This window comes from Amaranthus tricolor, chromosome 2 (assembly GCF_026212465.1).
Source record: "Amaranthus tricolor cultivar Red isolate AtriRed21 chromosome 2, ASM2621246v1, whole genome shotgun sequence".
Taxonomy (NCBI): domain Eukaryota; kingdom Viridiplantae; phylum Streptophyta; class Magnoliopsida; order Caryophyllales; family Amaranthaceae; genus Amaranthus; species Amaranthus tricolor.
The window spans coordinates 36,958,495-36,986,055 of NC_080048.1; the positions used below are offsets into that span (position 1 = coordinate 36,958,495).

At 33.2% G+C, this 27,561-nt stretch overlaps 3 protein-coding genes across 4 annotated transcripts; 2 read left to right on the forward strand and 1 right to left on the reverse strand.

The window, feature by feature from the left end:
• The first annotated feature begins 96 nt into the window (after window positions 1-96).
• LOC130806228 (shaggy-related protein kinase eta) lies at window positions 97-5,811 on the forward strand. Of its 2 annotated transcripts, none has more exons than XM_057671226.1 (12): window positions 97-737; window positions 1,791-1,883; window positions 1,986-2,045; window positions 2,132-2,404; window positions 3,012-3,086; window positions 3,175-3,231; window positions 3,338-3,478; window positions 3,607-3,657; window positions 3,754-3,849; window positions 4,769-4,852; window positions 5,093-5,194; window positions 5,343-5,811. In XM_057671226.1, the coding sequence occupies exons 1-12, from the start codon at window positions 627-629 to the stop codon at window positions 5,424-5,426; spliced, it is 1,227 nt and encodes a 408-aa protein (XP_057527209.1). In that variant the 5' UTR covers window positions 97-626; the 3' UTR covers window positions 5,427-5,811. The 2 variants fall into 2 exon arrangements, with proteins under 2 accessions (XP_057527209.1, XP_057527211.1); XM_057671228.1 differs by having other exon boundaries at window positions 157-493.
• An 848-nt stretch (window positions 5,812-6,659) lies between these two features.
• LOC130806227 (aspartate aminotransferase, mitochondrial) lies at window positions 6,660-16,860 on the reverse strand. The gene is made up of 10 exons (XM_057671225.1): window positions 16,325-16,860; window positions 16,078-16,163; window positions 13,274-13,480; window positions 13,061-13,166; window positions 12,867-12,971; window positions 12,619-12,791; window positions 9,974-10,133; window positions 7,202-7,297; window positions 7,011-7,105; window positions 6,660-6,932 (listed from the first exon to the last, which is right to left on the reverse strand). The coding sequence occupies exons 1-10, from the start codon at window positions 16,523-16,525 to the stop codon at window positions 6,860-6,862; spliced, it is 1,302 nt and encodes a 433-aa protein (XP_057527208.1). The 5' UTR covers window positions 16,526-16,860; the 3' UTR covers window positions 6,660-6,859.
• A 5,663-nt stretch (window positions 16,861-22,523) lies between these two features.
• On the forward strand, window positions 22,524-27,280 carry LOC130806296 (uncharacterized). The gene is made up of 2 exons (XM_057671308.1): window positions 22,524-23,005; window positions 26,850-27,280. The coding sequence occupies exons 1-2, from the start codon at window positions 22,596-22,598 to the stop codon at window positions 27,076-27,078; spliced, it is 639 nt and encodes a 212-aa protein (XP_057527291.1). The 5' UTR covers window positions 22,524-22,595; the 3' UTR covers window positions 27,079-27,280.
• The last annotated feature ends 281 nt before the right edge of the window (window positions 27,281-27,561 follow it).

Here is a 27,561-nt window from a genome sequence, read left to right on the forward strand (position 1 = left end):
GTTCAATGCTCAGTGCCCACCAATAATCAATTCCCTCTTTTCTTATATATAGTGATTATTATCTAGCTTATCTCATTTATTCTACTTGCATCTTTTTCAACCAAATGTAAAAATCCAAAACTTAGAATTGAGGGTTGGGTGATTGATAAGATCATAGATTAGAAGTTTAATTTTCGGTGCCCATCAATAATTAATTCTCTCTTTTCTTATCTACAGTAATTATTATCTAGTTTATTTGTGAAAAATAATGAAAGGATGATTATTGATTGGTGGTCAAAGCAAAAACATATGACCACTCCCCAAATTATGCAAAATTCACATGAATTTAACAACTCCTGCCATAACTGAAATTCTCCAACAAGGGTAGAACTAGAAGTAGTTGAATATTATCCACCCAATCCATGTTATGAGTGAGTAAGAAAGAGAAAAAGATTTCAAAAAATACAGAAAAACAGTGGTGTTTGTACAACACTATTAAGAGACAGTCATACCAGTAAGCAATAGAAAAAGTTTAAGCCTTTATGTCTTTGTGAATTGTTATTTTGAGTCTACCATTGAGGAATTTTAGAGTGAGAAAAACCCATTAATATAATTGTTAGAAAGAGAAAGCTTGAGCTGGATTTCACATGGCTTCCATGCCAGTAGTACCTCATCAAACCCATAATCCTCCTCCTGATTCTCTCCCTTCTACTAACAAACCTCTTCATCCTTCTCAACACTCCATGTCTGATGATAAGGTTTTACTTTCACTTTTTTTTCTGCTTATTTTGGTTTATTTTGTGGGATCTACAAATTTTTTCGCTTCTTTTGGTGCAAAGAATTCTGGGTTTTTTTGGGTTTTTTTTGGGGGTTTTTGGGGTATTGTATTTTTTATGCTGGTGATTGATTTTTGTTGACCTTTTAGCTAATTTTGTGTGTTGTTTAAGTTTGAATCATGAAAATTAGTTATGCTTTTGGTCACTGATAGTTGTTGAAATTGATTTGACTGCATTTCAGTTGAGCTACTTTACTAATTAGCTATTTAGGGTTCCATCAATTTTTAATTTTTCCCTTTTTTTTGGGTTGAGAATCCCTATTCCAGATCTCTAATTCTTCTGGGTTGTTTACAAAATTAGGTTAGAATCTTTCTTCTTGCTACAACATTACAAAACTTATCCCTTTTGTATCCTTTTTTTTACTTGTGGGTGAGCTTTTTGATAGCTTTCCCCCTTTTTTAGGTAAAGTTTTTTCATTGTAAGAACTATTATTGGTTAAGCTAGTTTCTCTATATGGTTATTGTTGTTTGCTTCTTTAGGTCATTATTCTCAGATTCTTTACTAATTTATCAAGTTGTTTTCATCGTTTGAGTTGTCTTTGTTCTTGTGTAATGATATTTCCTTGAATAAATATGGTGTGTTCTTAGATAGAGTATGTTAAAGATGGAAATTTCTATTAGAATATTTGGCTTCCAATACCATGACAAGAAGTCACGGGTTCGAATCTCAACACCTCTCATTTGAAGTGGAATATTTAACGCCATGTATGAGAAGGGTCGGTGTTGCATCCACACTTCTAGCCAAAAAGCTCTCGTGTGAGGGGGTGTATTAGATTATATAATATATCCTGGGGCCTCAACCATAAATTTAAGCTTTTGGTTGAATTGGTTCCTTGATATGGTACAGAAGCCAAATATTCTAATAATTTCATCATACAATTTTAATGCTTCATTGTGAATTTCTGCCTCAATATGGTTTGTATTGTGTGAAATCATTTGAGCTTATTCGGTTGGGTTTGCTCTTGTTGGTTTGCAGGAAATGTCTCCTATTGTAATACAAGGAAATGATCAGGTTACTGGCCATATTATTTCCACAACCATTGGGGGCAAAAATGGTGAGCCAAAACAGGTAAGGAATAAGAATGACTCTTGTCAGTTGTGAATTACTGCAAAAATTGGTTAAGTTTGTTAGAGAATAAGGAGTATGTGTCTTATTGGCTTTATTTGGCAGACCATCAGTTATATGGCGGAACGTGTTGTTGGAACTGGATCATTTGGGGTCGTGTTTCAGGTACGAATTTGGAGTTTTCTCGAGTGTTTATGTCAATTTATATTGCTTGGTGTGAACTCATTCATGACATGTTTGTAATTTTATAGGCAAGGTGTTTGGAGACGGGAGAAACCGTTGCAATTAAGAAAGTCTTGCAGGATAGACGTTACAAGAATCGAGAGTTACAATTGATGCGTTTACTTGATCATCCCAATGTGATCTCCCTCAAGCATTGTTTCTTTTCTACTACCAGTAAAGATGAGCTATTTCTCAACTTAGTAATGGAATATGTACCGGAGTCATTGTATCGTGTTCTCAAGCATTATAGTACGGCAAATCAAAGGATGCCTCTTATTTATGTTAAGCTATACACATATCAAGTAATTTCTCTCTTTCCATTACCATTTTTTCGGTTTTTGTGTCGTTACCATATTTATCTTAGTTATTAAGTTGTTAATAGACTCTACAAGGTAATAATTCAATACATGACATGATAAAAAATACCCGTGACTTTAATTTTTCATTTAGAAAGCTTGTCACAATGCATAACAATACAATGTGATCATGGAGTAAAGAATGTTGTCCTCGGTGGTAAAAAAGAGAATTTCATTGGACATTTCTATGGAAATTTTTTGTAGTTTGATGGCGATTGAAGTAAGACATAATAATATGAGAAAATTCCGGCACCATTAGCTAAGAGGCAAAAACATCGGAAGGGTAGTTTGGATATATGCCATATGTTGTGTTTAAGAATAAACTACCCGACTTGGAGACCGTGTGCTTTTGGTGTTAATGCTTTCAGATTTTACTTTTCCCGTTGGTAGTTAGAGTCACGTAGGTTTGCAAAACGAGGGTCGAAAGGATTTGTAGATGAAAACTATAGTTGCGGCGCTTCATTAATGCTTTGTCTTATTGTTATGTTTTTGTTTCCGAACATGACCGTATCTTGTTTCTTATCCTAATCAATAAGTTCAACTGAAATTGTAGATTTTCCGGGGATTGGCGTACATCCATACTGTTCATGGTGTTTGCCATAGAGATATCAAACCACAAAATCTCCTTGTATGTGATCTATATCATCTTGTACTTTGCTTTTGATGAACTAATGTAGCGATTCTCTTCACGCTGATGTGTGCATTGTCTTTCCCAGGTCGATCCCCTCACACACCAGCTCAAAATCTGTGACTTTGGAAGTGCTAAAGCTCTGGTAATATTCTATATTCTTATAGGTGAAGAGATGTCAATTTTAATCGTACCTAGCCTTTCAAAACATTTCCATCTACTCTGACCAATCTTGCTTCTCGGGATTTTAGGTTAAGGGAGAACCAAACATATCATATATATGTTCTCGATATTACCGAGCACCAGAACTAATATTTGGTGCAACAGAATATACATCTTCTATTGATATATGGTCAGCTGGTTGTGTTCTTGCAGAGCTTCTTCTTGGCCAGGTTGGCTTTGTACTAAAATTTTACTTAAATATTGTTCTTGGAAAAGTGGCACGGTCTTTTTCTGCTGCTGCTCCCATGCCATTATTCTGTTAAGTTTTCTTATATCCTTTTTCGTGATTTCTTGACAGCCGTTGTTCCCTGGTGAGAACGCTGTGGATCAACTTGTGGAGATAATTAAGGTCAAAACCTAATATTCTTGTCGAAGCCGTTGCAAATTGTGTTTATGGAGTGATCGTGATCTTTACTGATTGTTTTGATATTTTGTCATTTCGCAGGTTCTTGGTACTCCAACTAGAGAGGAAATTCGATGCATGAATCCCAACTATACTGATTTTAGGTTCCCACAAATCAAAGCACATCCGTGGCATAAGGTACCCTTGCTACCTTTTCTTATTTTTCATTTTTCTTTTTTCTTTTGATGTGGATCTTACTTCAATATACATTATTTGTTAATGTTCCTATAATGGAATGTATATGGAGTAAAAACAGGGCCACATTACATCGGCTGCATTGTAAAGGTTTTCAAAATAAACAAACCGGAATTTTCCGTGTTGTAAAGGTATTAAAATAATTGCATTTTGGGCCGTATCTAGGGATATCTTGTGTTTTCGACCGATATTTAGGCGCTATGATAACTGTATCACTCCCGTTAATGCATCAGCATTCCGTTACCACGATCACGACCGTTACCGCTTTTTTACACTATGATATGGGCAATTGGTGTAGCAAGATTGATTTATGTAGAAAGCTTAAGATGATCAAGTGGCTAGAGCTTGCTTTTTATTGTTGAGCAGTCACATTCTGCTTTATTCCGAGACGCTCATTTGACATCTTGTGGTGTTATCCTATGATTTTTTTTGTAGGATACATATTCTTTGAAAGGTGTTCGGTGTCGTGTCTTTTTTTGGGTACAGAATAGGCTGGGGAAGGGGAGGGGGCAACGAGAATTACCCAGAAAAAGTGATACATGCTCCAACTAACCCGATTGTCATATGTAGTGCCACATCATAAAATGCTTTGATCCTTGAAACGTTTTGACGGAAACAACACAAGGTCTTAATTTGTGTGTTTCTACATGTGCCATTTGTTTATGTAGTTCTATGATTATTATATCCAAGGAATCACATTAACATCTACCTTGTTTGCACTTGAAATATAAGAGTTATATATGTTCTCTATTTCGGCGTGTATCATTTGTCTACGCAAATGTCTATCATGATTCTCTAAAGCTATTTGTCAGCCTTGTTTGCCGTATATTTAAAGGTGTTGACGTGTCGTACTTTGTTACAGGTTTTTCACAAGAGAATGCCACCTGAAGCCATTGATCTTGCCTCTCGTCTACTTCAGTATTCTCCTAGTCTTCGTTGCACTGCAGTAAGTAACAATTCATCGTATATATCATATTTTGAGTGTTGTATGTTTGGCATTACCTTGACGTAAATCCCCTTTCTTCCTGAACACGAAAGGGATGTGTTATGGTGCATTTAAGGTATTGCGGACTAATTAGAACTGCATTTCCTAAATAGTACCTTCGTTGTATTTGCTACTTTTACCTTTTTTTTGCAAGATCTGCAACTTACTTTTTCTTAATCCATTTCCTTTTTTGGCCGACAGTTGGAAGCATGTGCTCATCCTTTCTTTGATGAACTTCGGGAGCCAAATGTGCGTCTTCCTAACGGGCGTCCGTTCCCTCCTCTTTTCAACTTTAAGCAGGAAGTAAGTCTTCAATCGTGTATCACTAACGTTTTTTTTCCTTTTATACTCCTTTTTTACATTTGAAAGCTTGAACCCCGGCTTGGGCTGTAAGTAGTGAAATCTAATTCGGTATGATGATAATCAATATCTTTATATCTTCTTCGTGCAGTTAGCTGGAACTCCACCGGAGCTGATAAACCGACTAGTACCGGAACATATGAGGCGGCAAATGGGTTTTTCTTTACCTGGATAGCATAGATCTAACTTTGAAGGTGGAGCAGGTAAAGTTGGAGGGTGGTGAAATTCCAAGGAGTACTTCCCGGCTTTTGTAATGGTGAAACTTGTGGGCTATATGAAGCGGTTTTAGCTCACCCTACAAAATTGTATACATATACTAGCCATTTGGCTTGCGCTGCAGAAATTCGGTCCCTATGTAACTGTATGTTAGACTCTGTACATCGTTTTCATGGTAAAAGCGTATCAGGAAGGAATATAACAAAGATGCAATCTATATTTAAGCTTAGGTAGGGTGCTACAATGAAGAATAGCCTTAACATTAAGGGGGTTTGAAGGTATGCAGGCTGTAGCTTGTATGACATTTTTTTGCGCCTAATCTAAAATGCACTCGTGTCTACATAGAATTTATGCTCCGTACCTAAGATAGGCTCGTATCCTGTTTTTCGCGAGTGGGCATCATATAGTTCTAGTGTCGATATTCCTACCATTGATATCGGTACTCAGATTTCTCAAAAGTATAGCTTGCGTTAAGGGGATTTTCAAATGCAGTAATATTCTGACATTAGTTGTGCTTGTGAAAATTATCCAGTCCTTGTATAATTACGATGTTGGCGGTAGCTGTCAACCCGAGCTCATACCTCATCCCGGAGAGCAAAGTCAACGCCAACAAATATTTTTGAGTTCCTTAGTTTGCTACAAGTACATATTGCTTTATTTATCACATATTCTAAGATTTCTATATATATTCATCCAATGGAATCTTAATTCTTGAATATAGATCTTGCTTTACAGTCTACACATTGTTTCCCTTTTGAAATTGTCCCATATCTCTTCGAATACTATACTAAGCCTAACAATCTTTTTCGGGTTCATTGTTCTATTATGAGAATCATAAGTTAATCTAGTGGTTAATAGTTTTCTCTTTTACCTTTGTGATAGATATTTGATTTTTCACAACTAAAGAAAGAATTAATTACTTCTCATTTAGAGATTGTATAGCCTACTCCAAATGTACTTCTGCGTCAAGTATTGTTTCCAATACTGATACAGATTAGGAAATTTCTGATATGCAGCCTTCACCTGCTCCAGTGCTGAAGTTAAACATAGCAGAGTTCTTACTACAGCAGCCAAACATCATGGATTCGGAAAATCCTTTCATATTTTCATCGTCCTTCATGAAGGGCCACTGTATTATTATCTTAACTTGACAAGCAAAAGATTGTGACAAAGAACTCCAAATCAAAAGAACTCCAGATAACGTATTTTCCCATAATGTAGGAAAATAATAATACAATAACTTCAATGGATCACCGTCAAATGAAAGGTCCTCTTAGGCCAAACGTGTCATTAAACGGGACAGCAAAATTTTTTCATGTTTACATCAATTTTATTGGTATACAAAGAAATTCTCAAAGGGCATTCTCTGCAGTCAGCGATTGCATGTACCTTTTAAGAAGACTTCGTCACCTCATGAATAGCATTTGCTATATATTCGACATTCTTTGTTGTAACACCAGCCATACTGCAACGTGAGAAGATGGTATAAGAAAAGGTAATTACAAAAGATAATTGGTACATGCTATTGACAATGAACTATCACCTGATACGGCCATTATCGGTCATGTATATATGGAATTCACTAGTCAAACGATGGACCTGGTCTTTTGTCATCCCACTATAGCAGAACATACCGATCTGCTCATCCAAACCATAAAATTTGATTTATCAATAGAAGTGAGACAACGAAAATAAGTAATCATTTATGCTATTTCTTTTGCAATATTTTTTTACCTGCTTAGTGATGTGCTCCCATGATAAAGATGAGCCCAACTTTTCAAGGTTTTCACGCAATGCTGTTCTCATTCCAATGATTCGATCTGCCATGACCTGAAGTTCATTTCATCCATATAAATCAATTGTAAATCAAGTCAAAGTTTTTGAATCTTGAAGATGGCAGCATGACAAAGAAAATGAGGTCCAAGGTCCAATCTTCCATAATGAATATTCCCTCCCAACTGTTTCAATGGAGTGACATTCGTTTATCTTGTCAATGATCCAAACCTTAATCCTCCTACCTTGTCAACCTCATGCTAAAGGTTTTTTCGGTGAAAGGAGGAGTCTTAGCTCGACCGGTAACTAGGCAGCTCCTATTGTCTCCGCAAGGGAAATCAAATTTCATTTTATTAATTATCTTGGCAATCAAATTTCATCTCATACTTCCCTCATACCAAGGTTATTTTTTAGGTAACTCTCATTTCTCACAAAGTACTTGAGTGGATTATGGAAAATAAAAGTTTACCATAAAGTACATCAATAATTCAATATAACCCAAGATATGAATGAGAGAATGTACAAACCATTGTTGTATATATGGAGAAGCAACAAAAGATATCCCAATCACGATTGGTCTACTTTAAGATTCTTGGTCCTAGATGCAAAAACAAGACCTATCCAGAAGAAAGTTCTATAGTGAATGGTATTCGCTGATGACAACGTGTTAGTAGACAAAACAAGACACGTGGATGCAAAAATTAGTACGAAAAGGGTTTTTGAAGTACAACATAGAATATGGAATGTCGTTTTTGCGCGGATGATCATAGCTAAGGTGTTCTAAAGTTACATACCAAGGAGATCCGTCCAAGTATTTCAAAATCTTTTTTTTTTCCACAACAAAGCTATTGATCAAGATGTAAAGCATACAAGTCAATACGGGTGGACCCAAATAGAAGGTCGCGACCATAGTGCAAAACAAGGTTGCATCATATCATATCCGCCAAGTCGTGAATGGGTTTCTAATCCATCGAACTGATACTACCCGCATTGAAAGGTGTGAAATAAAATGCGTTTTAGACCAATTAATTGATATTTCACGATGTTCGCCAACATTTGGTAGTAGGACAACGGCATAACCCCAATCACTACATCACCATTACCATTACCGCAACTGCAAACAAAACTTCTAACACTATTTGTATCTGTATTCTGTAATATTATACCACCAAGGTGTGCTACTAAGTAAAAGTGAAAATTCTACTGGATTGCAAATACATTGGCTCTACTATACGTTTGCTGGTTTTTCAAAAGAGGTTATTGTAGAAATGTAGGGGTAGTTGAGATGCATATGATTAGATGGATGAATTGACGTACTTCAAAGGCTAGAATTTGAAATACAAACATTGAAGGATCTTTGAATTGCAAATATTGAAAGCAAAACAAGGAAAAATCGTTTATGTTAGCTGGACATGTACAAAGAAGACTGAAAAATGCACCAGGAGGTCAAAACTTTGAGAAGGTTAGAGCTTAGAAGGTTAGAACTTTAATAAGAGGGAGGCCTAAAATGACTAAGACGATAAGAATGAAGAATGACATGTCGAATTGAGATTTGTAGTACCATATTAATAAGAATGATTGAAGGAAAAGGTGGATGAGCATTGGAATTAAATTTCGTAATTATGAATTATCATTAGATAAGACCAAAAAAAATATATGCTTCGTTACTAAGAATCAATCATGTTGTTTTAGTTAGGTTGATGTGGTCGACACAATATGTTAGGATCAAGGCCTTAGTTTAAAACCGCACAAAGGTGATGGAAAAAAATGCTTTGGTCACGCTCAGGAGAAGCCACCCGAGAGCGCACTTACAGGAGCACTTGGATTGATTTAGAACTCGAGAAAAAACTGGTGATTTTATGAAAATAAGTCTTATCTAAACTTTAACAGCCAAATTCCACCAAAACCCCTCAATTGCAGAAAATTGATTAGATTTGAGCCATAAGTTGAAACCCCTTGAGCTAAGGAAAAGCCTAGTTCAGTAAGCTCGGTTATAGTGGTGAGAGCAAGACCATTTAAGACGGTCTCTTCACTCTCTTTGATATTGTCATCATCTTTACTTCACTCTCTTCAAAGGTTCAGGTCCTTCTTTATCATAGTGCAAAGTGCAAACTATCACGTGCAACACTATATTGCAAATATATTGATTTTTTTTACCCTGGCCGAAATATAGGTGACACAACCACATAACCATCAGCATAACTGTGAAAGTCGCTTCTCGACAACATCCGAGGTTTTCCCTATGTGATTTATCACTTTATCCTATCATTCCCTTTTGTTTTGTCCCTTTTTTCTTGGTTTTATTTTGAGTGGTGATGATACCCTTTATTATTAATTAATCTTTTCTTTTTTATCTTTTCTTGTATTTTATTTATAAGCTCATTTAGTTCACATGAAAAAGATCCATATCATTTGAGTCCTATTTAGCTTGAGAAAATAACCTCTTTTACAAAATTTTCATATCACATGTATCCCAAAAAACATTCAAACCTCTAATGAAAACACCACACCTTTGCCTCGTCCAGACTCTAAAGCCCTTTGCGCCTGACTGCGCCTTGCACCTTTTAAAAGTAAGATTAAGGCTTTGGCATTGTTGTTTGTCTCATGTTCTCACGTTGATATTATTCTAAGTTATCAAACCATACAGTAACTAAGCTCACATGTATCCACATGTAAGTAGCCAGTAAAAACTTGTAGCAAAACAGACTACAAGGCTAGGCACAAGATGCATACCTTCACTTCCTTAAGCCATAGGTTCTTAAGATTTGGATCACTTAGGATTATCGAGACAAGAAGTGCCCCATGGACAGGAGGGTTACTGTACATAGGTCTTGCAATTTGCTGCATTCGAGTTTTAACAGACAATGCTTCTTGTTCATTTTCACAGAGCACACTGCAAGATTGGGATCACACAAGGGATCAGAAATAGAAAAAGAGATCTACAAAACATTTCAAATGGAACACTGACAATTATTTTGTTAACACAGATAAAACTACATGAACTGGTTAACAGTCTGATCTGATCATAGCAATTTCAATGGAAAAATACATAGCAGCCTAATTTAAGCCTTGACAGTTTTTACCTTTCTTTTTGATAGGCGAATTTTTAGAAGTCTTCACAACGGTACACTTGTGATTTATAACTCACACCATGATCTGATTCTAGTTTATTGATGTTTTTGGTGTGAAGATTTAAGAGTTTACAAATTATTATATAAGGTCATAATCTATTTCGAATCATTATTATACAAGGTCATAGTCTATTTCACAATGGTTCATAGTCTATTTCAAATCATTATACAAGGTCAGTATGTAAAGCTCCTTTCACAGCACTCTGACCCTCCCTCCAAAAAAACTCGGTCAATCTCCTTCAGCAAATCTTCCTTTACCTGCAAGGAATCAGTGAGTGCAGCCTACTATACGTCACAATTATGCAGGAGGGAAAACAAGGGTAAATATGGGATCATTAAATAGCAATTGAGTGTAGTTTGTTAAGGACAATGGGATAAAAGAATTGCTAGTCGGTAGTTTGTTAGAAGGCTTGAGCACGCAGCTAGCGGGAAAAGGCATAAATATGTAAAGAACCAGTTTTGGAATACCAAATAGAAGTTTTTTTTTTTCTAGTCGTTCGTGTTGGGGAGTAGTATTCTTTTGTATGATAACTTGTAACCATTATATGGAGAAATCAAGGAACCATTCATATACCCTGTCACTAAAAAACGTTTTTTTTGGAAAACAATGTTTCATTTTATTTCCCTTGTCAAACCCAAGAAAAATGGGAAGAATAGTTTTCCAGAAAAATGTTTCCCCCAAACTGAACACCCCCTTAGCTCTTCAATTATCGATTTCATTGCATGTTATTTGTGTTACTTTCAGATACAGTGTTTAGTACTTCCCCATCTCTTTCCTACAAACTCCTTGAGTATTGCAAATACAATTCCTTCTAAATTTCATACATCATCCCGAGAATTACCCTTATCTTTGATTCTTCCACCAATATGGATTAAGATGCTTGACCATTTCATATTGTCTTTCTTAGGTGGCCATAGCCATGTCTCACCAAGTAGAATCATCACAAAATCAAGTCCTCTTCTCTCTTTCCCCTCGTCCTCAAATCCTACAATCCTTTTCCAAACAACATCGAAATCCAGGGAATAACATCTAAGGTACCTAACCTGACTACACTGAAGTCAGAAAAGCCAACTCAAGAATGTTAATGTGGGTGGTGGTACAGCCTAAATGCCTAACTATGTTGTAATCTTAAGTGACAAAGAGAAAGTTGATTTGATTTTTTGAAAAAAGGAACAGGCAGAAATTATGATAGGGACATGTAAGAAAAGGGAAGACTATGAGAGAGATATATGAAGATTGTATATAGAGGTTATTTCTTAGAGTTCCTGGGTAACTCGAATACTCAGGTGAAGAGTATAACTATTCTGTACTCTTTCTTCTTTTCTGCAAAGATATAAAATCTCTCTCTCAACCTCCCCCCTCCCCCCTCCCCCCCATCCCTCTTTCATCTTCGTATTTTCTTTTTCAATCTTATTTCCTGCATATTCAAGCTCGCTTTTGCAATATTATTTTTCTCCTTTGCTTTTATATCCCATCTAATTGGAAGCCACTTTAGAGGAGTTGGAGAATGTAACATTGTAGTTGTAGCAGGCAAAGAGAACCCATATAGCAATCAACAAATAAGGCTGATGGCCTTTCAGAATGACCGCAGTTACTGCAAACTGCAACGCCTTACAACTTAAAGCTTCTACTTGTGAGCACGTTAGCACCATAACAATTGGAAGTGTTGGGGAATGAAGCAGCGATGTTACATAGAGATAACTTCTCTTCTATGATGATGATTATATAATCAAACTCATGTTTACAAAGGGCATTGGCATGGCAGCAAACCCATTTCAGAGTTTGAAAACCTAAAACACTAAGGGAACTTAAGTTTATCCTTCTATATGGTATTTAGTAGGAGTGGCCAAAGTGCTAGAAAAAAGCTATCCCCTAAAACAACAATGGTCTTTGGTCAATTTAACACTTTTGCATAGAACAAAACAGCAGACATGGAAGAATGAAAAGGGTATGACTTTTATAAGAAATGGAAAACTGACAAGTTTTTTTTTTAAAGGTAAAATTAAAAAAAAAATAAAGGATTTTTCTGTAATTTGTGGGGTTACAACTTAAATTTTTCCATATAACTGGGCTCAACATAAAGTGAACTAATGGGCAACGGATGGACAAAGGTTAAACGGACAAACACATTTTACATCTGAAACTTTGGTATTCCAACTGCAAATGACTAACAAGCATAAGCACATAAAACAGAACATAGATAACAACAAAAAGACAGAAATTTTGATTGAACCACAAATTTTTACCTAAGACACCCTACTCTCTGACCATAAAGTCCCATATTTTTTGCAAAGGATTGGGAAACTCCAAGTAAATGACCATCTTGGAGGAAAATCCTAATGGCCTTTGCATCTCTTTCTGGGTCACCACTCGCAAAACCTTGATAAGCCATGTCAAAGAAAGGGAAATGCCCTTTTTCCTGGATATGATCAAAAAGGAAATAAGATAATAAATTAAAAAAACAGAGTAACATAAAAATTATTGAAGTTCTTACCTTCATCAGTTGTGAAATCTCTTTCCACTCTTCCTCCGTAGGATCAACCCCAGTAGGATTGTGAGCACATGCATGAAGCAGAAAGAAGGATCCTTTTGGAGCATTCTGATAATTAAGAGGGAAAAATAAATTAAGCATATACTAAGATACAAAGTTTTCAGGTGATGAATGTAAGATACCATCCGCTTCTATACCTTAATGTCATTCATCATTCCGGAAAAATCCAAGCCCCTTGATTCTGGATGATAATAATGGTATAGTTTCTGTGAGACCTGTGCATCCCTCCAAATGTTATGATGGCTGTTCAAAAATAGCACAACCACATTACTAGTCAACATCTATACTTTGATAATAGAAACACACACATTTCCTCTTCCCTTCTTGGTTGGGGATGGGTGAAAACTCACTTGGACCAAGTTGGAATAGGGATGTAAATTTCAGATTCGGGCTTATAACGTTTTTGAAAGTCAGCAAAAAGCCGACAGGCTCCAGTACCAGAGAGAGCCTGCACAGCTGCAATTCTTTTATCTTTGATAAGCTCCGAGCTATCCCCATAAGCTAGCTTCAAAGTTTCCTCAACCATGTGGTTACTTCCACCCATAGGGAGGTATTCCCTATCAAGCATAAAAGGAGGGTTAATTAATATTTTCAGCATTAAATTTGGTACATTCAGTAGCCTACATTACAACCCTTTTCAAAAGAACTTTTACATGGAAAAAATACTTCAATTTAGTAACATTCCCTGACACTTCCCAGTAAGTGGCAGTCTGTGGTTGGAAAGCATGAGAAATAGATCAAAGTTCTCAGCAGCACCTGACATAACATTATCACCATTGTCTCTAGGAAATCATAATAAATCAAGGAGCATTCTTGAAGATAGTAAGGTCAAATAAATATATACTTAAGTGAGAACTTTGCCTCATTAGTCATTCCCAACTCTTCCTGGATTGTAAAATTGCTCAAAGCCAGAGAAAACATGAAGCATTGTGTTTTGTAGTAAAATAGATATTCTTTGCGGAGCACACAAGATCTAGCAATCAATATGGAAAAAGAGATTTGTTTACAATAATATTTCTCAAAATCATCAATATGCCTTCGACACTTCAACAAATGTAAAGAAAAGTACCACCTTAGTACACACCTCAATGGTCATCCATGAACATTTGAACCATATCCTCTTTGCCAAATGAAGATAGTAATCTAAAAAGTTTCTTAATATGAGGTGTGAATAGGAAAAAGTGGGACAGTGTGAAGTAAATGATATGTTCCACAACTATTCTTACAAGAAAACCCTCACCGAATCTGTACTTTGCTCAAGTAGCTGACCCATGTTTGGGATTAAAGCTTCAACATTAGTAATATGTGGTTATTATCAAGTAAAACAGTATATTAGGAGCATTTACAAGTACTTAAGGCTGCCTGAATCTAAAGAACCTAGGTGGTCATGATTGAATACAAACACTGCCTGAGATTATAGTAGTTTGCACACTTTGAATCAGAAAATGTTTGATCAGGCTATAAGACATTGCACATGGGCCCCAAAGCAATTGAAAGAAAAGAAAAAAAAATTCTTATTCCAAATTAGATTTTTAATATTTTAAGTTGTATATTCTGAAAAACAATTAGTGTAGTTTTGCAAAGGAACTCTCATGTCATCTAAAAAATCTTTTCAAAACACGAAGAAAACAAGGCTTCCTACGTATAATAACACTAAAAATTGATTTCCATTAATAATCCTATCATTTATTACTACTGACGAAAATTAAGTCACATTTAATCTAGCACTAACAAATGGAAGTTTAGGCACAAACTTTAATTAAAGATGATATAAGCACATTGCTTACAGAAGTATAAATCCACTTTTGTTAGTTTCAACAATTTCATTTCTCTATGGACTAACCAAAAAGAGAACAAATCTGATTCCTACTATACTACTCACCACTAAAAACTACATAAACAAGACAAGAAAGTCAGAACTTTTAGTAATCAACAAATATGATTCACACAAATTACAAAGGAGTAGATAACTTGAAGCAATGACCCACAGAAAAGTCCAATTACACATCAATAATTACACAAATGCGCCACTTTAGTTCTTTTGTTGACCATTGTTCCTTTCCCTACCACATCTTCACTAGCTCATCTTTTTGTCTTATTAGTTTTTGGCAAAAATGGCTCCGCTACTAAATTCGACTAATACATTATGGCTTATACTTCCTCCGTTCCAATTTACTCGCAACATTGGAAATACTTGCACTATTCACTTATCTCCCTTAATTTGTGATTAATTTGTAATTTAAAGTTAAAACATAAAATGAGATCTTATTTGATTCGTCTTGATGCAAAGATTATTAATATCAAATTTTTATAATATTTTATTATACATAATTATATATATTAAGGATTAAATTAGTGCATTAGACTGCGTGAAAAAGTAAATGTTGCAAGTATTTTGGAACGGAGGAAGTACATGATTCCTACACTAAGTTATTAGATTTAGCTAACCTAGTACCTTGCCTTTGCTCAAATTTTTTGGATGTTAAACTATTGGTAGCATCAATGTATGAAATTCAAACAATTAAGTAACTCCACAAGCTTAAAAAGAAATGAGAAAAACAGCAATCGCTCTAAATTTAAGCCTGAAGTAACAAAATAAATTAAAGGGAAGTTCCACATGGTAGTATCAAACTTTCATGAAACGACAGTGGTAGCACTTTTGTAAGATTTTTCCGCATGATAGCATTCAGTTTATGCTTTATCTAACTGCTATAGCATTTTCCGTTAAATTCTTGTCAATTTTCGTTTAATTCACCATTTTGACGTTTCTACCCCTTATTAAGTGTTCCCTTATTAAATGTTAGTTGTTAGTCTTTATAATTTGTCTTAAACCATTTTTATGCTCTCAAATGTTTAGTTTACCATTTTGACGTTTAAATCACCCTTTAATTTATCAATGCTCTAAAATATTTAGGCAAATTATAACGACAAGAACCCAACACTTCAATAAGGTAGAAATGTCAATACGGTGAATTAAACGAAAATTGACAAGAATTTAACGAAAAATGTTATGTCAGTTGGATAAGGCATAAATTGGATGCTACCATTTGAAAAAATTTTAGAAAAATGAAATTTTCCTAAATTAATTAAATTAACAGCAGATATAGCTTGAAATCAGTAATGCCTTATCAAAAGAAGAATAAAGATGACCTACATATTTAGGTTACCAGCAATTCTGGCTTCAGCTTCTCGAACACAATCCAATACAACAGGTTTACCGTTATCATCACGATAAGCACCCTAAAAATCATAAAAATCCACAATATCAAAGAATTTAGAATAATTTTCATACATTTTCATTAATTTCAATCATAAAATCGCAGATACAATAGAAATTCAAATGAAAGTTGCAAGATTATATATATTAAGACATAAAAAGTGAAATTGAGAGAAAAACGTACAACTCCGACATTAACTTTGTTGGGAGAAGAATCGGCCAAGAATGCTTCGGTGACACCGAGAATAGGGTCTTTGGGTGCCGGAGTAACATGGTTCCACCACGAAGACATCCATCGAGCTTCCGATGGCCTGGTTTTGGAATAGATACTGCTTCCTGAGATTCTTCTAGTTATGTTGGATGATGCTGCTCGAAGTGCCGCCATTTCTGCACTGAAAAAGCTTGAAGATAGAAGGAGAAGAGGCGATTCGTGGGTATAAATGGACAGAAGATAGACGGAGATGGGTGAACTTCAACTTATATTGTGTTTTTTTCTCTTTGACTTTTTTCTTTCTGGGAATTTTTAATATTAAAATTATACTTTTAAAAATCTCACACTTTAACGACCTTTGCTCCGCGACCAAATTCTTTTAAAAATGTTCAGGAAAATTTAAAAAATAGAATTCTTTTAATAGTAGATGTATTATTCGGAACGGCCGTATATATAAGACCTCCACCTGCCCATCCAATATTTTTTACAAAAATCACCCAAAATCAAATCTTAAATTACCCATTTTAAAATGTAAAATGTCAATTTTAATAGGAGTACTTAAATTGCCAATTACAAGCATTAACCTCAATAAAGGCTCAACCAATCATTTTGTTTTATATAATTTTTTTGAGCTATTCTTATGAGATAACGTCTCTCGGTAAGACAACTTCAAATAAGGAGTCTATAAATAGCTTATATTTTCATAGTATGTATTAAATTGACTATTTAACTCATGTATAAGATGTGTCTCTCGGTGAGACCGTATCAATTTAGAGGTGTTCATTCGGGTAATCGGATCGGTTTAGGACGTGTGTCATTCGATTCGGTTATATTTCGGATGTGTGTTGCGACGGGTCATACTCGGGTCGGGTCGGTTAGTGACGGTTCGGTTGAAGATTAGTTATTCGAGCTATCAGGTTAGCATCAGTTTGGTGTCGGTTGAAGTTCGTGTCGAGTTTCTATCGGTCTCGGGTTGTCATCGGTTAATAACTGGTTCAGTTTTACCGGGTGCAGATCGGGTTCGGGTATTTTTCAGGTAGAATTCGGCTATGAATTGCGAATTACTAATTACTATTGATCGAGTCAGTATCAGATTAAGGTGTTAGTCATTTTTTAATTGATGATAAGGTTTCTTTACTTAAAGCAAAATAGTGAAAATGCAAATCAATTAGTGATCATTATTACATTGTTACTTTTACTTATTTGACCGGAAATTAAAATTATAAAGTTCTATCAATTTTCATATAATTCGATTAAAAGTAGTTAAATAAACATTGACCATTGATTATTAACTCTAAATATATGAAACCATGTATTTATAAAATTTATTTGATTAAAATATTTATGACTTTATTAGAATAAGATTGCATATGAGTCAATTATATTTCTATGTAAAAAATTGGTTCAGGTTTACAGCAGTTCGATCTAAACTTCGTTCGGGTTAAGTCGGTTTTAGCCGGATTGAGTTCGGTTTTGAGCATTATTCGGGTCGGATATGACTCGGGTCGGTCACTATTAAGTTCGGGTAATCTCGGTTAATAGTTACGTGTCGGTTAGAAAAATCGGTTACAGCTCGGGTTCAGTTCTCCCATTTTCGGTTGTCAACCGGTTCGGGTATAGCTTCGAGTCAGGTAATATCGGTTCTATAAACCTAAAAAAGGAACACATTTTCGGGTCGGTTTACTTTCGGTTTCGGATCGGATGTTCGTGTCGGATCACTTTTGAACAGCTCTACGTATCATGCAATAATTTTCTTTTTTTAATATATTTTTTTAAGTCCAAATCCAAGATAATGTTGTAATTGGTCTTTAAAGCTTTGAATTCAATCTTTTAAGTCTTAGAATTGGTCTATTAAGTCTTAAATTTGGCCTTTTAGAACTTGAATTTGATCTTTTAAGTCTTAGATTTGGTATAAAAGTATTGATAAATTTGAAATTTTTTAGGGTCGGGGACTATTTGGCCTATTCATGAGTGATTGCATCTATGCAACCGTTGCATAAAAGTTTTTATGTATATTATTTCATATAAATTTGATGGAGGAAAAGTAAGGACCATAAACATTAAAAAAAATACATATTAATGGGAAATTAGTGGAAAAAATATAAAGATAACAAGTACAACTTATATAAAATATTAAAATGAAGCTTGTGAAAGATATATAGGGATCATAAACATTATTAAAATATTAAAATGTGACGATGAATAAGGGTATTTTGTCGAAAATTTATTATATAAATAAAAAGATTTTTTATATGAATAATAAATGGAACAACCAAAAATAACAAATGAGAACAACTTTAGGAAATAAAAGGAGTAATATATAACATCTTATTTATATATCATTTGTATTAGGGGTGTTCAAAACCGTATATTGGATCGATTCGGATCCGAAAATCCGAATATCCGATTTTTCGTACACTTGAAAATGTGATCCGGTTCTGACTCGGATTAAACCGGGGATCTGAAATTCGGATACACAATTTAATCCGGGTCAGATCTGGATACCAGATTTTATTTGAATGTTTTTTTAATATTTTTTGTCTAGCATTGCTTAATTTAGTTCATGAATAATAAAAAAAAAAATATAAGACATAAAGACGTGAAATTTAAGACAAAGCTTTAAAATGATATCAAGCTGATATCAAGCTATAGTGAAGTAGTAATTAGGTAGTCAAGTTGGTATCACAAACTATATAATTTAAGACAGAAGCTTTATTAAAATGGAATGAAGAAAAGAGGCGCTGAACTGTATGAGAAATGAAGAGGTGCTGCACTATAATTTTTTGTATATTAAAAAAAAATAAAAAAATAAAATACAAACCGGATATCGGATATCCGAATTTACAAAAAAGCATATCGGTACCCGACCTAAATATCCGGTTTGGAAACCGGGTACCCGCTCCGGATTATCCACTTTTTACTAACCGGGTAAAATACCCGGTTTCAAGAACCGGATACCGAATAATCCGGGTCGGGTTTTCCAAACCGGATATTTTTAAATGCCCCTAATTTATATGTATAAAATATTATTTATGTGGAAAGTAAAAACTGTGGAATATTAGAGTGAACAATAAAGAGTGTTTGTAAGGGCGAAGTCAGAATTTGAAAAGTAAGAGGTTGAAAAACTATAAAACAATTTTAATAATATATAATAGAAAATTTTATAAAAAAATAAATTATAAGAGTAAATTACGAAAATAGGCCGTGTCTCATATATTTGTTTATAATCCATCTACCCATACACCCTAAAACTTACAAATATCCTAACACAAAAATATCGTGGATGGTGGTTCTTCCTTTATTAAAGTAACTTCTGCATCATCATCATCCTATCCAGTGTATTCCGTTTATAAAAAAACTATGGATAGGGTCTGGGGAGGGAAGGACGGCGACAATTCATACCCATAATGGAGAGCGCGGCTAAAGTAGACCCCCGGCTCGAGAAAGATAAATAGACGTAGCTACGCGGGAAAATAAATTAAATGCCTATAAATAAAATAAATAAGTAGAACCAACTACGAAAAAGAAAACAAAAACTAATAAAGAAACGAGAGAAGCAAGAGAGCAAGAACACCAAAAGGTAACCTAAGAGGATATCAGTAGTCTAAAACATGGATATGACGCCTCCAGCTACCCCTATCCCTAGTTAGGCCCTCAGAGAGGTTTAACTCATGTAAGTCAACTTTTATTTGCTCATCCCAAGTTCTCCTGGGTCTTCCTCGACTCCTCTTACCCTCTACTATAATGCTTTCTACCCTCCTCACAGGGGCTCGAAAGTCTTTCTCTACACATGTCCAAACCACCTTAATCTATTTTCGCGCATTTTTTCAGAAATAGGGGCTACCCATAGTTTGTCCGTAAACTCTTGGTTCCTAATTCGATCCATCAATGTGTGCCCGCACATCCACCTCAGCATGCGCATTTCTGTAACTTCCATCTTATGTTCAAAAATCTTCTTTACAGGCCAACATTCGGTCCCATATAGCAGAGTAGTTCTGATTGCCGCCCAATAGAATTTTCCTTTTAACTTGCTTGGGAATTTCCTATCACCATAGCACTGCGCATGTATATGATGATTTACATCTACGTCAATCTCCTCATCCCTTTGAATGATCGAACAACTACTTTATCAATTGACACCTCTGATTCTCTTACCGGTGATGTCCCACTAAAGTCATAGTGCAAATACTCGGTCTTCGTACGATTAATGTGCAACCCTTTACCTTCTAAAGCTTCCCTCCACTCATTCAATTTATTACTAACCTCCTTTCTAGTTTCTGCTACCAACATTATGTCGTCGGCGAATAGCATGCACCACAGTACTGTGTCTCAAATAGATTTTAAAATCTCTTCCATAATGACAGTAAAAATGAAAGGGCTTAGAACCGATCCCTGATGTAGTCCAACTATAACCAGAAAAGGCTTTGTTATCCTCATCGGTGTTTGAATGTTAGTTGAAACTGTGTTATACATATCCCGTGTAGCCTCAATGTACAATAAGGAAATACCTCTAGCCTTGAGGCTATCCCAGATGACACGTCGTGGTATGCTATCATACGCTTTCTCCAAGTCAATGAACACCATATGCAGATTCTTCTTTCACTCCTTATATTTCTCCATCGGTCTCCTCAAAACATAAATTGCCTCAATGATTGACCTTCATGATATAAAATCGAATTAGTTCTCTCTAATCACCATTTCCTGTCAAATTCTCCTCTCTATCACTCATTATTAAACTAACTTGTGGTGGAGAAATGATACTACTATCCAACACATTACTAAGCTTACTATAAGTCTACAATAAGCTTATTTATGGTAGTGCAACATGTCATGTGTTTGTAATCATCTATTTATTTTATATATTACGATTAAAATGTATATGTTTTTATAATATTAATATTTTATAATGTTTTTATAATATTAATATTTTATAATTTTTTGGTTACGTATAATTTTAATATTTTTGATTAAAATAACACATTAAATTGTGTAACAAATCAAATATAACAAATATAATGAAACAACATAAATATATTATAGGCCATAAAAATTAAATATTTGGACAATCTATACACAATAATCACTTTATTTGAACTCTCAAGCTCTCAAATACTTAAATTTCAAAATCTGAAAGTTAAATATAATTGTTACTTGTCTACCTTACATTTTGTCGTCATTACTCATTAGCAATCTATTGTAGTACTTTTAAACATTTACTAGTGGAATGACAATTTAAGAAACTCTCGAGATTTTTATGCGATTAATTTAAGACTCAAATCAATAGTTCATAATTAGTTATAGTTAATGATAGGTGCATATACATTAATTACATTGTTATTTGTTATCTATGAAATTCGTCTTTAAATCCTATTATTAATCCCATCTTTGAAAATAAAATACATTTCTTATACTCATATACAATTTTTAGGACCATATACATTATTTTTTTTTGGTTTATCCTACATCGAAAAATTGAAGTGATATCCATATTTTATAAAGTTACTAGAGTCCTTCCTCCCATTCCCTTATAGTTTTGGGATAGTATATATATGTGCTTGGCTTATGAATTAAAGTGTGTGCATCTCGCGTCTCTCCATTAATATATTGATATTCACAATAAGTCCAGCCTAATCTAATACACTTTGATAGCATTTTGATAAATATGTAACCAACAAACCGAAACAGAAACACTAGAGGTGTTCAAAACAAACCCAACAATTCGATATTGTAATCAAACTCGATTTTAACTCAACTTTAAAATCAATATGGAAATCAAATCCGATTTTAAACTAATTCAAAACACCTAATTTAACATTGATCTAATTATCTGAATAAACACCTCTACAAAACATATACTTTCTCTCTTTCATGTCAAATATCCCATTTGCTTTTTGCATGTTTACCAATGCACTAATTCTTTACTTAATAACAATTACTATGTATAATTAAACATTATAAAAACTATATATTAATAAATAATTTTATGTTGAGACGAATGAAACAAATTCTTATTAAATTATGTTTTAATGGAATAAGATACAAATTAAGAATCATTTGATGAATAATAAACCAAAACCAAATCAAACATTATTACGTGCAAATTTAGCTAGGGCCTAGCTAGTGGGCCCCAGTCCATATCCAATTCCTTCTATATTATCGTTCCCTCATAACCTCCTTCCTTTATATTCTTGGGCATTAAAGAGACATAAAACTGTTTCGATACTGCACCCAAAAAACAACCAAAATGACCAAAACTTCATCATCAAATCTCCAAAACCAAACAGGACCTCCCCTAAAAGAGGTGCAACTACAGGAAACTCAATCTCCACCGTTAATCACTGATGGTGATGATAAGATCAAGGGTGTGAATAGTGGGGTGCATCATAAGGTTGATGAAAAGGGTGTAGAGGATCATGATGGGGATGAAGGAAAGAAAAATAGTGTGTGTATAATTGATGTAAGAAATGAGGAGGATAGAGAAAGTAATATTAAGAATGAAGAAAAAGTATGCAGAATATGTCAATTGGGTTCTGATCATCTACCTGCGGGTACAGGGAATGTTAATCTGGTACTCCTTGGTTGTGCTTGTAGAGGTGAACTTGGCATCTCACATTATAATTGTGCTCTTCTTTGGTTTCAACTCAAGGGAAACAGGTTTTATTTCTTTTTTAACCTTTTTTAATTAGAAAAAAATTATGATAATTTAATATTTCACTAATTTTTTTATAATAATTTTAATTTTTAATTAATTATGATTTTTTAATTACATGAATGTTTGCTTAGAATGCACCAAGTTCACCTATGAAATCATTTTGCGTAGAAAATAAAAAAGTAAAAATAAATTAAATTATAAATTATAAATTATAAAAAATAAAAATTTTAAAAAATTAATAAGTTTATTTTTTGATTTTACCTTTAAAGTATTAATTATATTTTTATTTTTTCGTAGTAATTAACCTATAAAAATAGGTTATTGTTTACGCAAAAATATTTTTGGTTATGCGATTTAAAATTAAAATTATTTATAATTAAATTAAAAATTACGACTATTATAGAAAAATTAGTAAGACATTGAATTAGTGTAAGTTATTTTTCCAATAACTATTTTTTTCATTCACAGTAGTACATTCTTTATAGTGGTGAAAATCTAATTCTTCTCGTAACGTGAAAGAAAGAGTTCTTAATACTACCATAAGTGCACTAACCCATAATTCTTAATTTATTATTTATATTGTTGTTTATATTTAGGAGAATATTATTTACCATCCTTATCTAGCATTAATCTACCATCGGCTAAATAACAAATTATTAAAATACTTCTATATTATTAATTTATAACATAATGATCATAAACTTTCATCTTAATACTATTTTAAATGATTTATTCAATATTGATAATTAATATATTAACATAACAATTCAATGCATTTATGATTATAGATAAACGTATATATAATAAGTTCATAGCACTTTATCTTTATATATAAGAAAATCGGTATCATTGTATTGTATATATATTAATAATATAAATTGTTACATAGAAGTATCTTTTAAGTCAAGTATTAATTTCATTTGCAGCGATAATTTGTTATTCTATAGTCTATACTATTGAAATTGCCATATTTCAATGCATGTAAGTATAAAATCAAACAAGATAAATGAATATCATCATCATATAACACTCGGTATATTCCGCTCATAAGAAAATAAGATTAAAGAATATTCTAAAAAATTCGAAAAACTTTAATTTTAGATTTTTGAAAAAGTAAAATGTAAGTGCTATTTAATTTCACAACAAAAATAAAATGAGTAAAAAACAGTAAGAAAAGAAATAATTGACTAAAAAGAAAAAAAAAAAAAAATTTTGTATTATATACGATTTGAAGCTTGAAAAAATATTAAAAAATCATTTTAAATTGTTAATCTAGAATTTCATTAAACAAAAATTCCGAAATAAACCACTAAAAAGTTTCGTGGTTTAGATGGGATACAATTTGCATTTGCTAGTTGAGTATATTAGCGGTTAAATTTTAAAGTATGTCAGAGCTATAATATTTGATGTATTTATTTATATTGAAAAAATAGGAGTATCATATAAATAATAATTAGTGAGCACTTCAAAGCTAAGAGGGTTATTTTTTTGTTTAGAAAAACATTGTCTTTACGTACAACAAGGAATGAGAAATGGACAACTCTATTAGCAAGTGCCAAGTACCGATTTTCAATGTTATGTTGACAAATTAATACTGCTTCACAACATGGAATTTGATTTCATTCGAGTTATCAGATTAATTTTAAATCGTTTAAAATTGAATCTTATATTTATATTGAATTTTACGTAATTATGAATTTATTTTTGAAGTTGAATTAAATTAGATTTAATTACTAAATTCAATCTTTATTGAATCGTCAAACCTATTTTAAACAATTTTATATATAATGGTTAAAAACATGAAATGCTCTAAACGGAAATTAGTACAAAATAACTTTGCGCTAATCACTCACTCATCTTCCCTTTTATTTACTTTATTAAGCATATTACATGAATTTTTTTTCAATTTAGGGCGTATTCAGAATTGAGATTGAATTTTTTTTTTTTATCAGTTTAGGACATATTTAAAATTTTGGGTATTTGGTTGAGTTGATTTATTAGCATGGTGTTGGTGTAGAAGCCAACATGATAAATTGTTATAGGTCTGAATCATCTCATCCCCTGTTTCAAGTGGAATATTTAGTTTAAGATATAAGGATGGCTTATTGCAGGAAAAACTTCTTCGCAGGATCAGTTTTGAGCCGGGGGACTCATTGACCGTATCCTCCTTTATGGGTATGAGTTGTCGTCTTCCTTCCCTCCTTAGACCCTGTTCATAGGTCCCTATGAGCGGGATATATTGGGTATGATGATGATAGATGTATAAAGATGGCTTATTTGTGTTGTGCGCATTCACACTTTTAGTTTAAAAAGATTCTAGTGTAAGGGGGTGTGGAAGAGTATATAAATATATCTTAAAGCGTCAATCATAAGTTTAATCTTTTAATTGAGTTGATTTAATAGTATAGAATAGGTATAAGAAGCGTGAGTTGTGATATGAGGATGAAACACACATCAATACAATTAAAAACTATGTTTCTAAATTTCTTAAATAAGAGTGTTATATAATTCATTAATTCGTGTAGTTACAAAAAAAAAAAAAAAATTATATTCTATTTTTTCATACCCTTTTGAACAAATAATTAGAAATTCATATAACAAATTATGCTAATATTATTTTAGAGTGTATCAATTATCAACATCTTATCATGTTATAAGATTCGTCACACAACTATATAGGGTAAGTATTTGTCCATAGGCTCTCCTCCATAAATTATAAATTATAAATTATACTGCTTTTTTATGAAAAATTTTAAAAATATTAAAATTAAAGTGAAAAAGGTTATGGCCACTACAAAAACTTAAAACCAAAAGTTAAGTCACCTTGCAGTAGACTCAAAGAATTTTACGACTCTATGCCGACTAAACATGTAGAGTGCGTAGTAATTAGTCACCAAAAGATAGCTAACCCCTATCAAGTGACACAAATTTTCGTTCTTTTTATCTAATTATTATGATCAATTTGGAGGTCCCTTATAAAACTCTTGGGTTAGCAACTAAATTGATCATAAATCTTAGACATACTATACTAGTCTATAGTATATGATCCTTCTTGGAGGATAAAGTAGCAAAACTAGCTAGAGATAAAGGGAGAATAATCGCTTTTCTATACTTAAAACATTTTGCTAATATAGGACAGAATATATGCTTAATACACTTCTCAAGCTAAACTTACATCCCTTAACAAACTTTTCTTATTAACGTTGTAGTGACTAACACTTTTTTTCATAATCATGATTATGATTCCGCCTTAATATGCGACAAGTACTTTGATCACATCTCTTCTGCCTTTTATTTCCATGTTCTTTGTTTTGAAGAGGAATGAGTATAGATTATATGTCCCTACCCGGCTACCATCGATCTTGCCGAGTATGATGATGATGATTTAATGTGCAAGTATACTTTTATATAATGGTGTATACTTTTATATGATGAATAATTGAAGAAAAAAGCATTGAAACTTTACTTATACAAAACTCTTTTTCATTTTTTGTCTAAGGCTAAAAAATTATCAGAAACCATAGTTGGTCAAACATGCTAATTTAAAAAGACAGTAAATTATTGACATCACTTTTTTTCCTAAATCCACCTCATTGAGTTGCTCGAATTAACTACATACATGAGAGCTCGAACGAGTTGCATATATGAGAGCTCAAACGAGCAAAGAGTTCTAGGAGCGATAGACTATTGTTCTTATGGCTTCAACCATCAATTTAATTATTGCTAATAAAATATAATACAATAACATATCGTATGGCTTCAACTATCAATTTAATCTTGCTTTCTACATTGATTTTGCACTGATTTTCTCTATCGTAACGCTCCATTGTATGATGTTATATATAGGACATGTGAGATATGTGGGAAACCAGCAAAGAACATAGCAGGAATAGAAGACACAGGTTTTCGAGCATACGGAACAGATATTGGCATTATATCAACGGAAATCACAAGGATACGCTCATACGAGACACACGAGCACCGATGTACCAAATCCTTGTGTAATTTCATACTAGCAGCCATAGTGCTCGCTTTTCTCCTTCCTTGGGCACTTCACTCTAGTAAGTTATTATAACCGCATTCACCTCTACAGCTGTTTATTCGGGTCATCGTAAAATTAATTTTACACAATCGATTTTTGTGTTTATATTGGATGATCCATTTTAAAGTTGGGTAAACGTCGGATTTAGTTATGAGATTGGGTAAATAACAAATCGTCGAATTCGTTTTGAACACCTCTAGCTATTTACATGTATATATAAGTTCTTAACCATTTATTTGTAACTTATTATTCATTTTTTTTTCTCATCTATGATTGTTTTTTTTTTTTAAATATAATTTCTTTTATGAGTTTGTGAGTGAATGTTATACGTTGTGATCATTGTGATCCTCTTGGATCTTACCCAATAGAGAGGTTAATTACTCTCATACAATGAATACAAGTGTTCCCGATTTAGAACAAAAGTCGTATTTTAAAATTTGCAAGTATGAGTATTGATTTTTTTTTTTTTATATAATTTTTATTTTATGTATTCGATTTAAATATTTAATAAAAGAT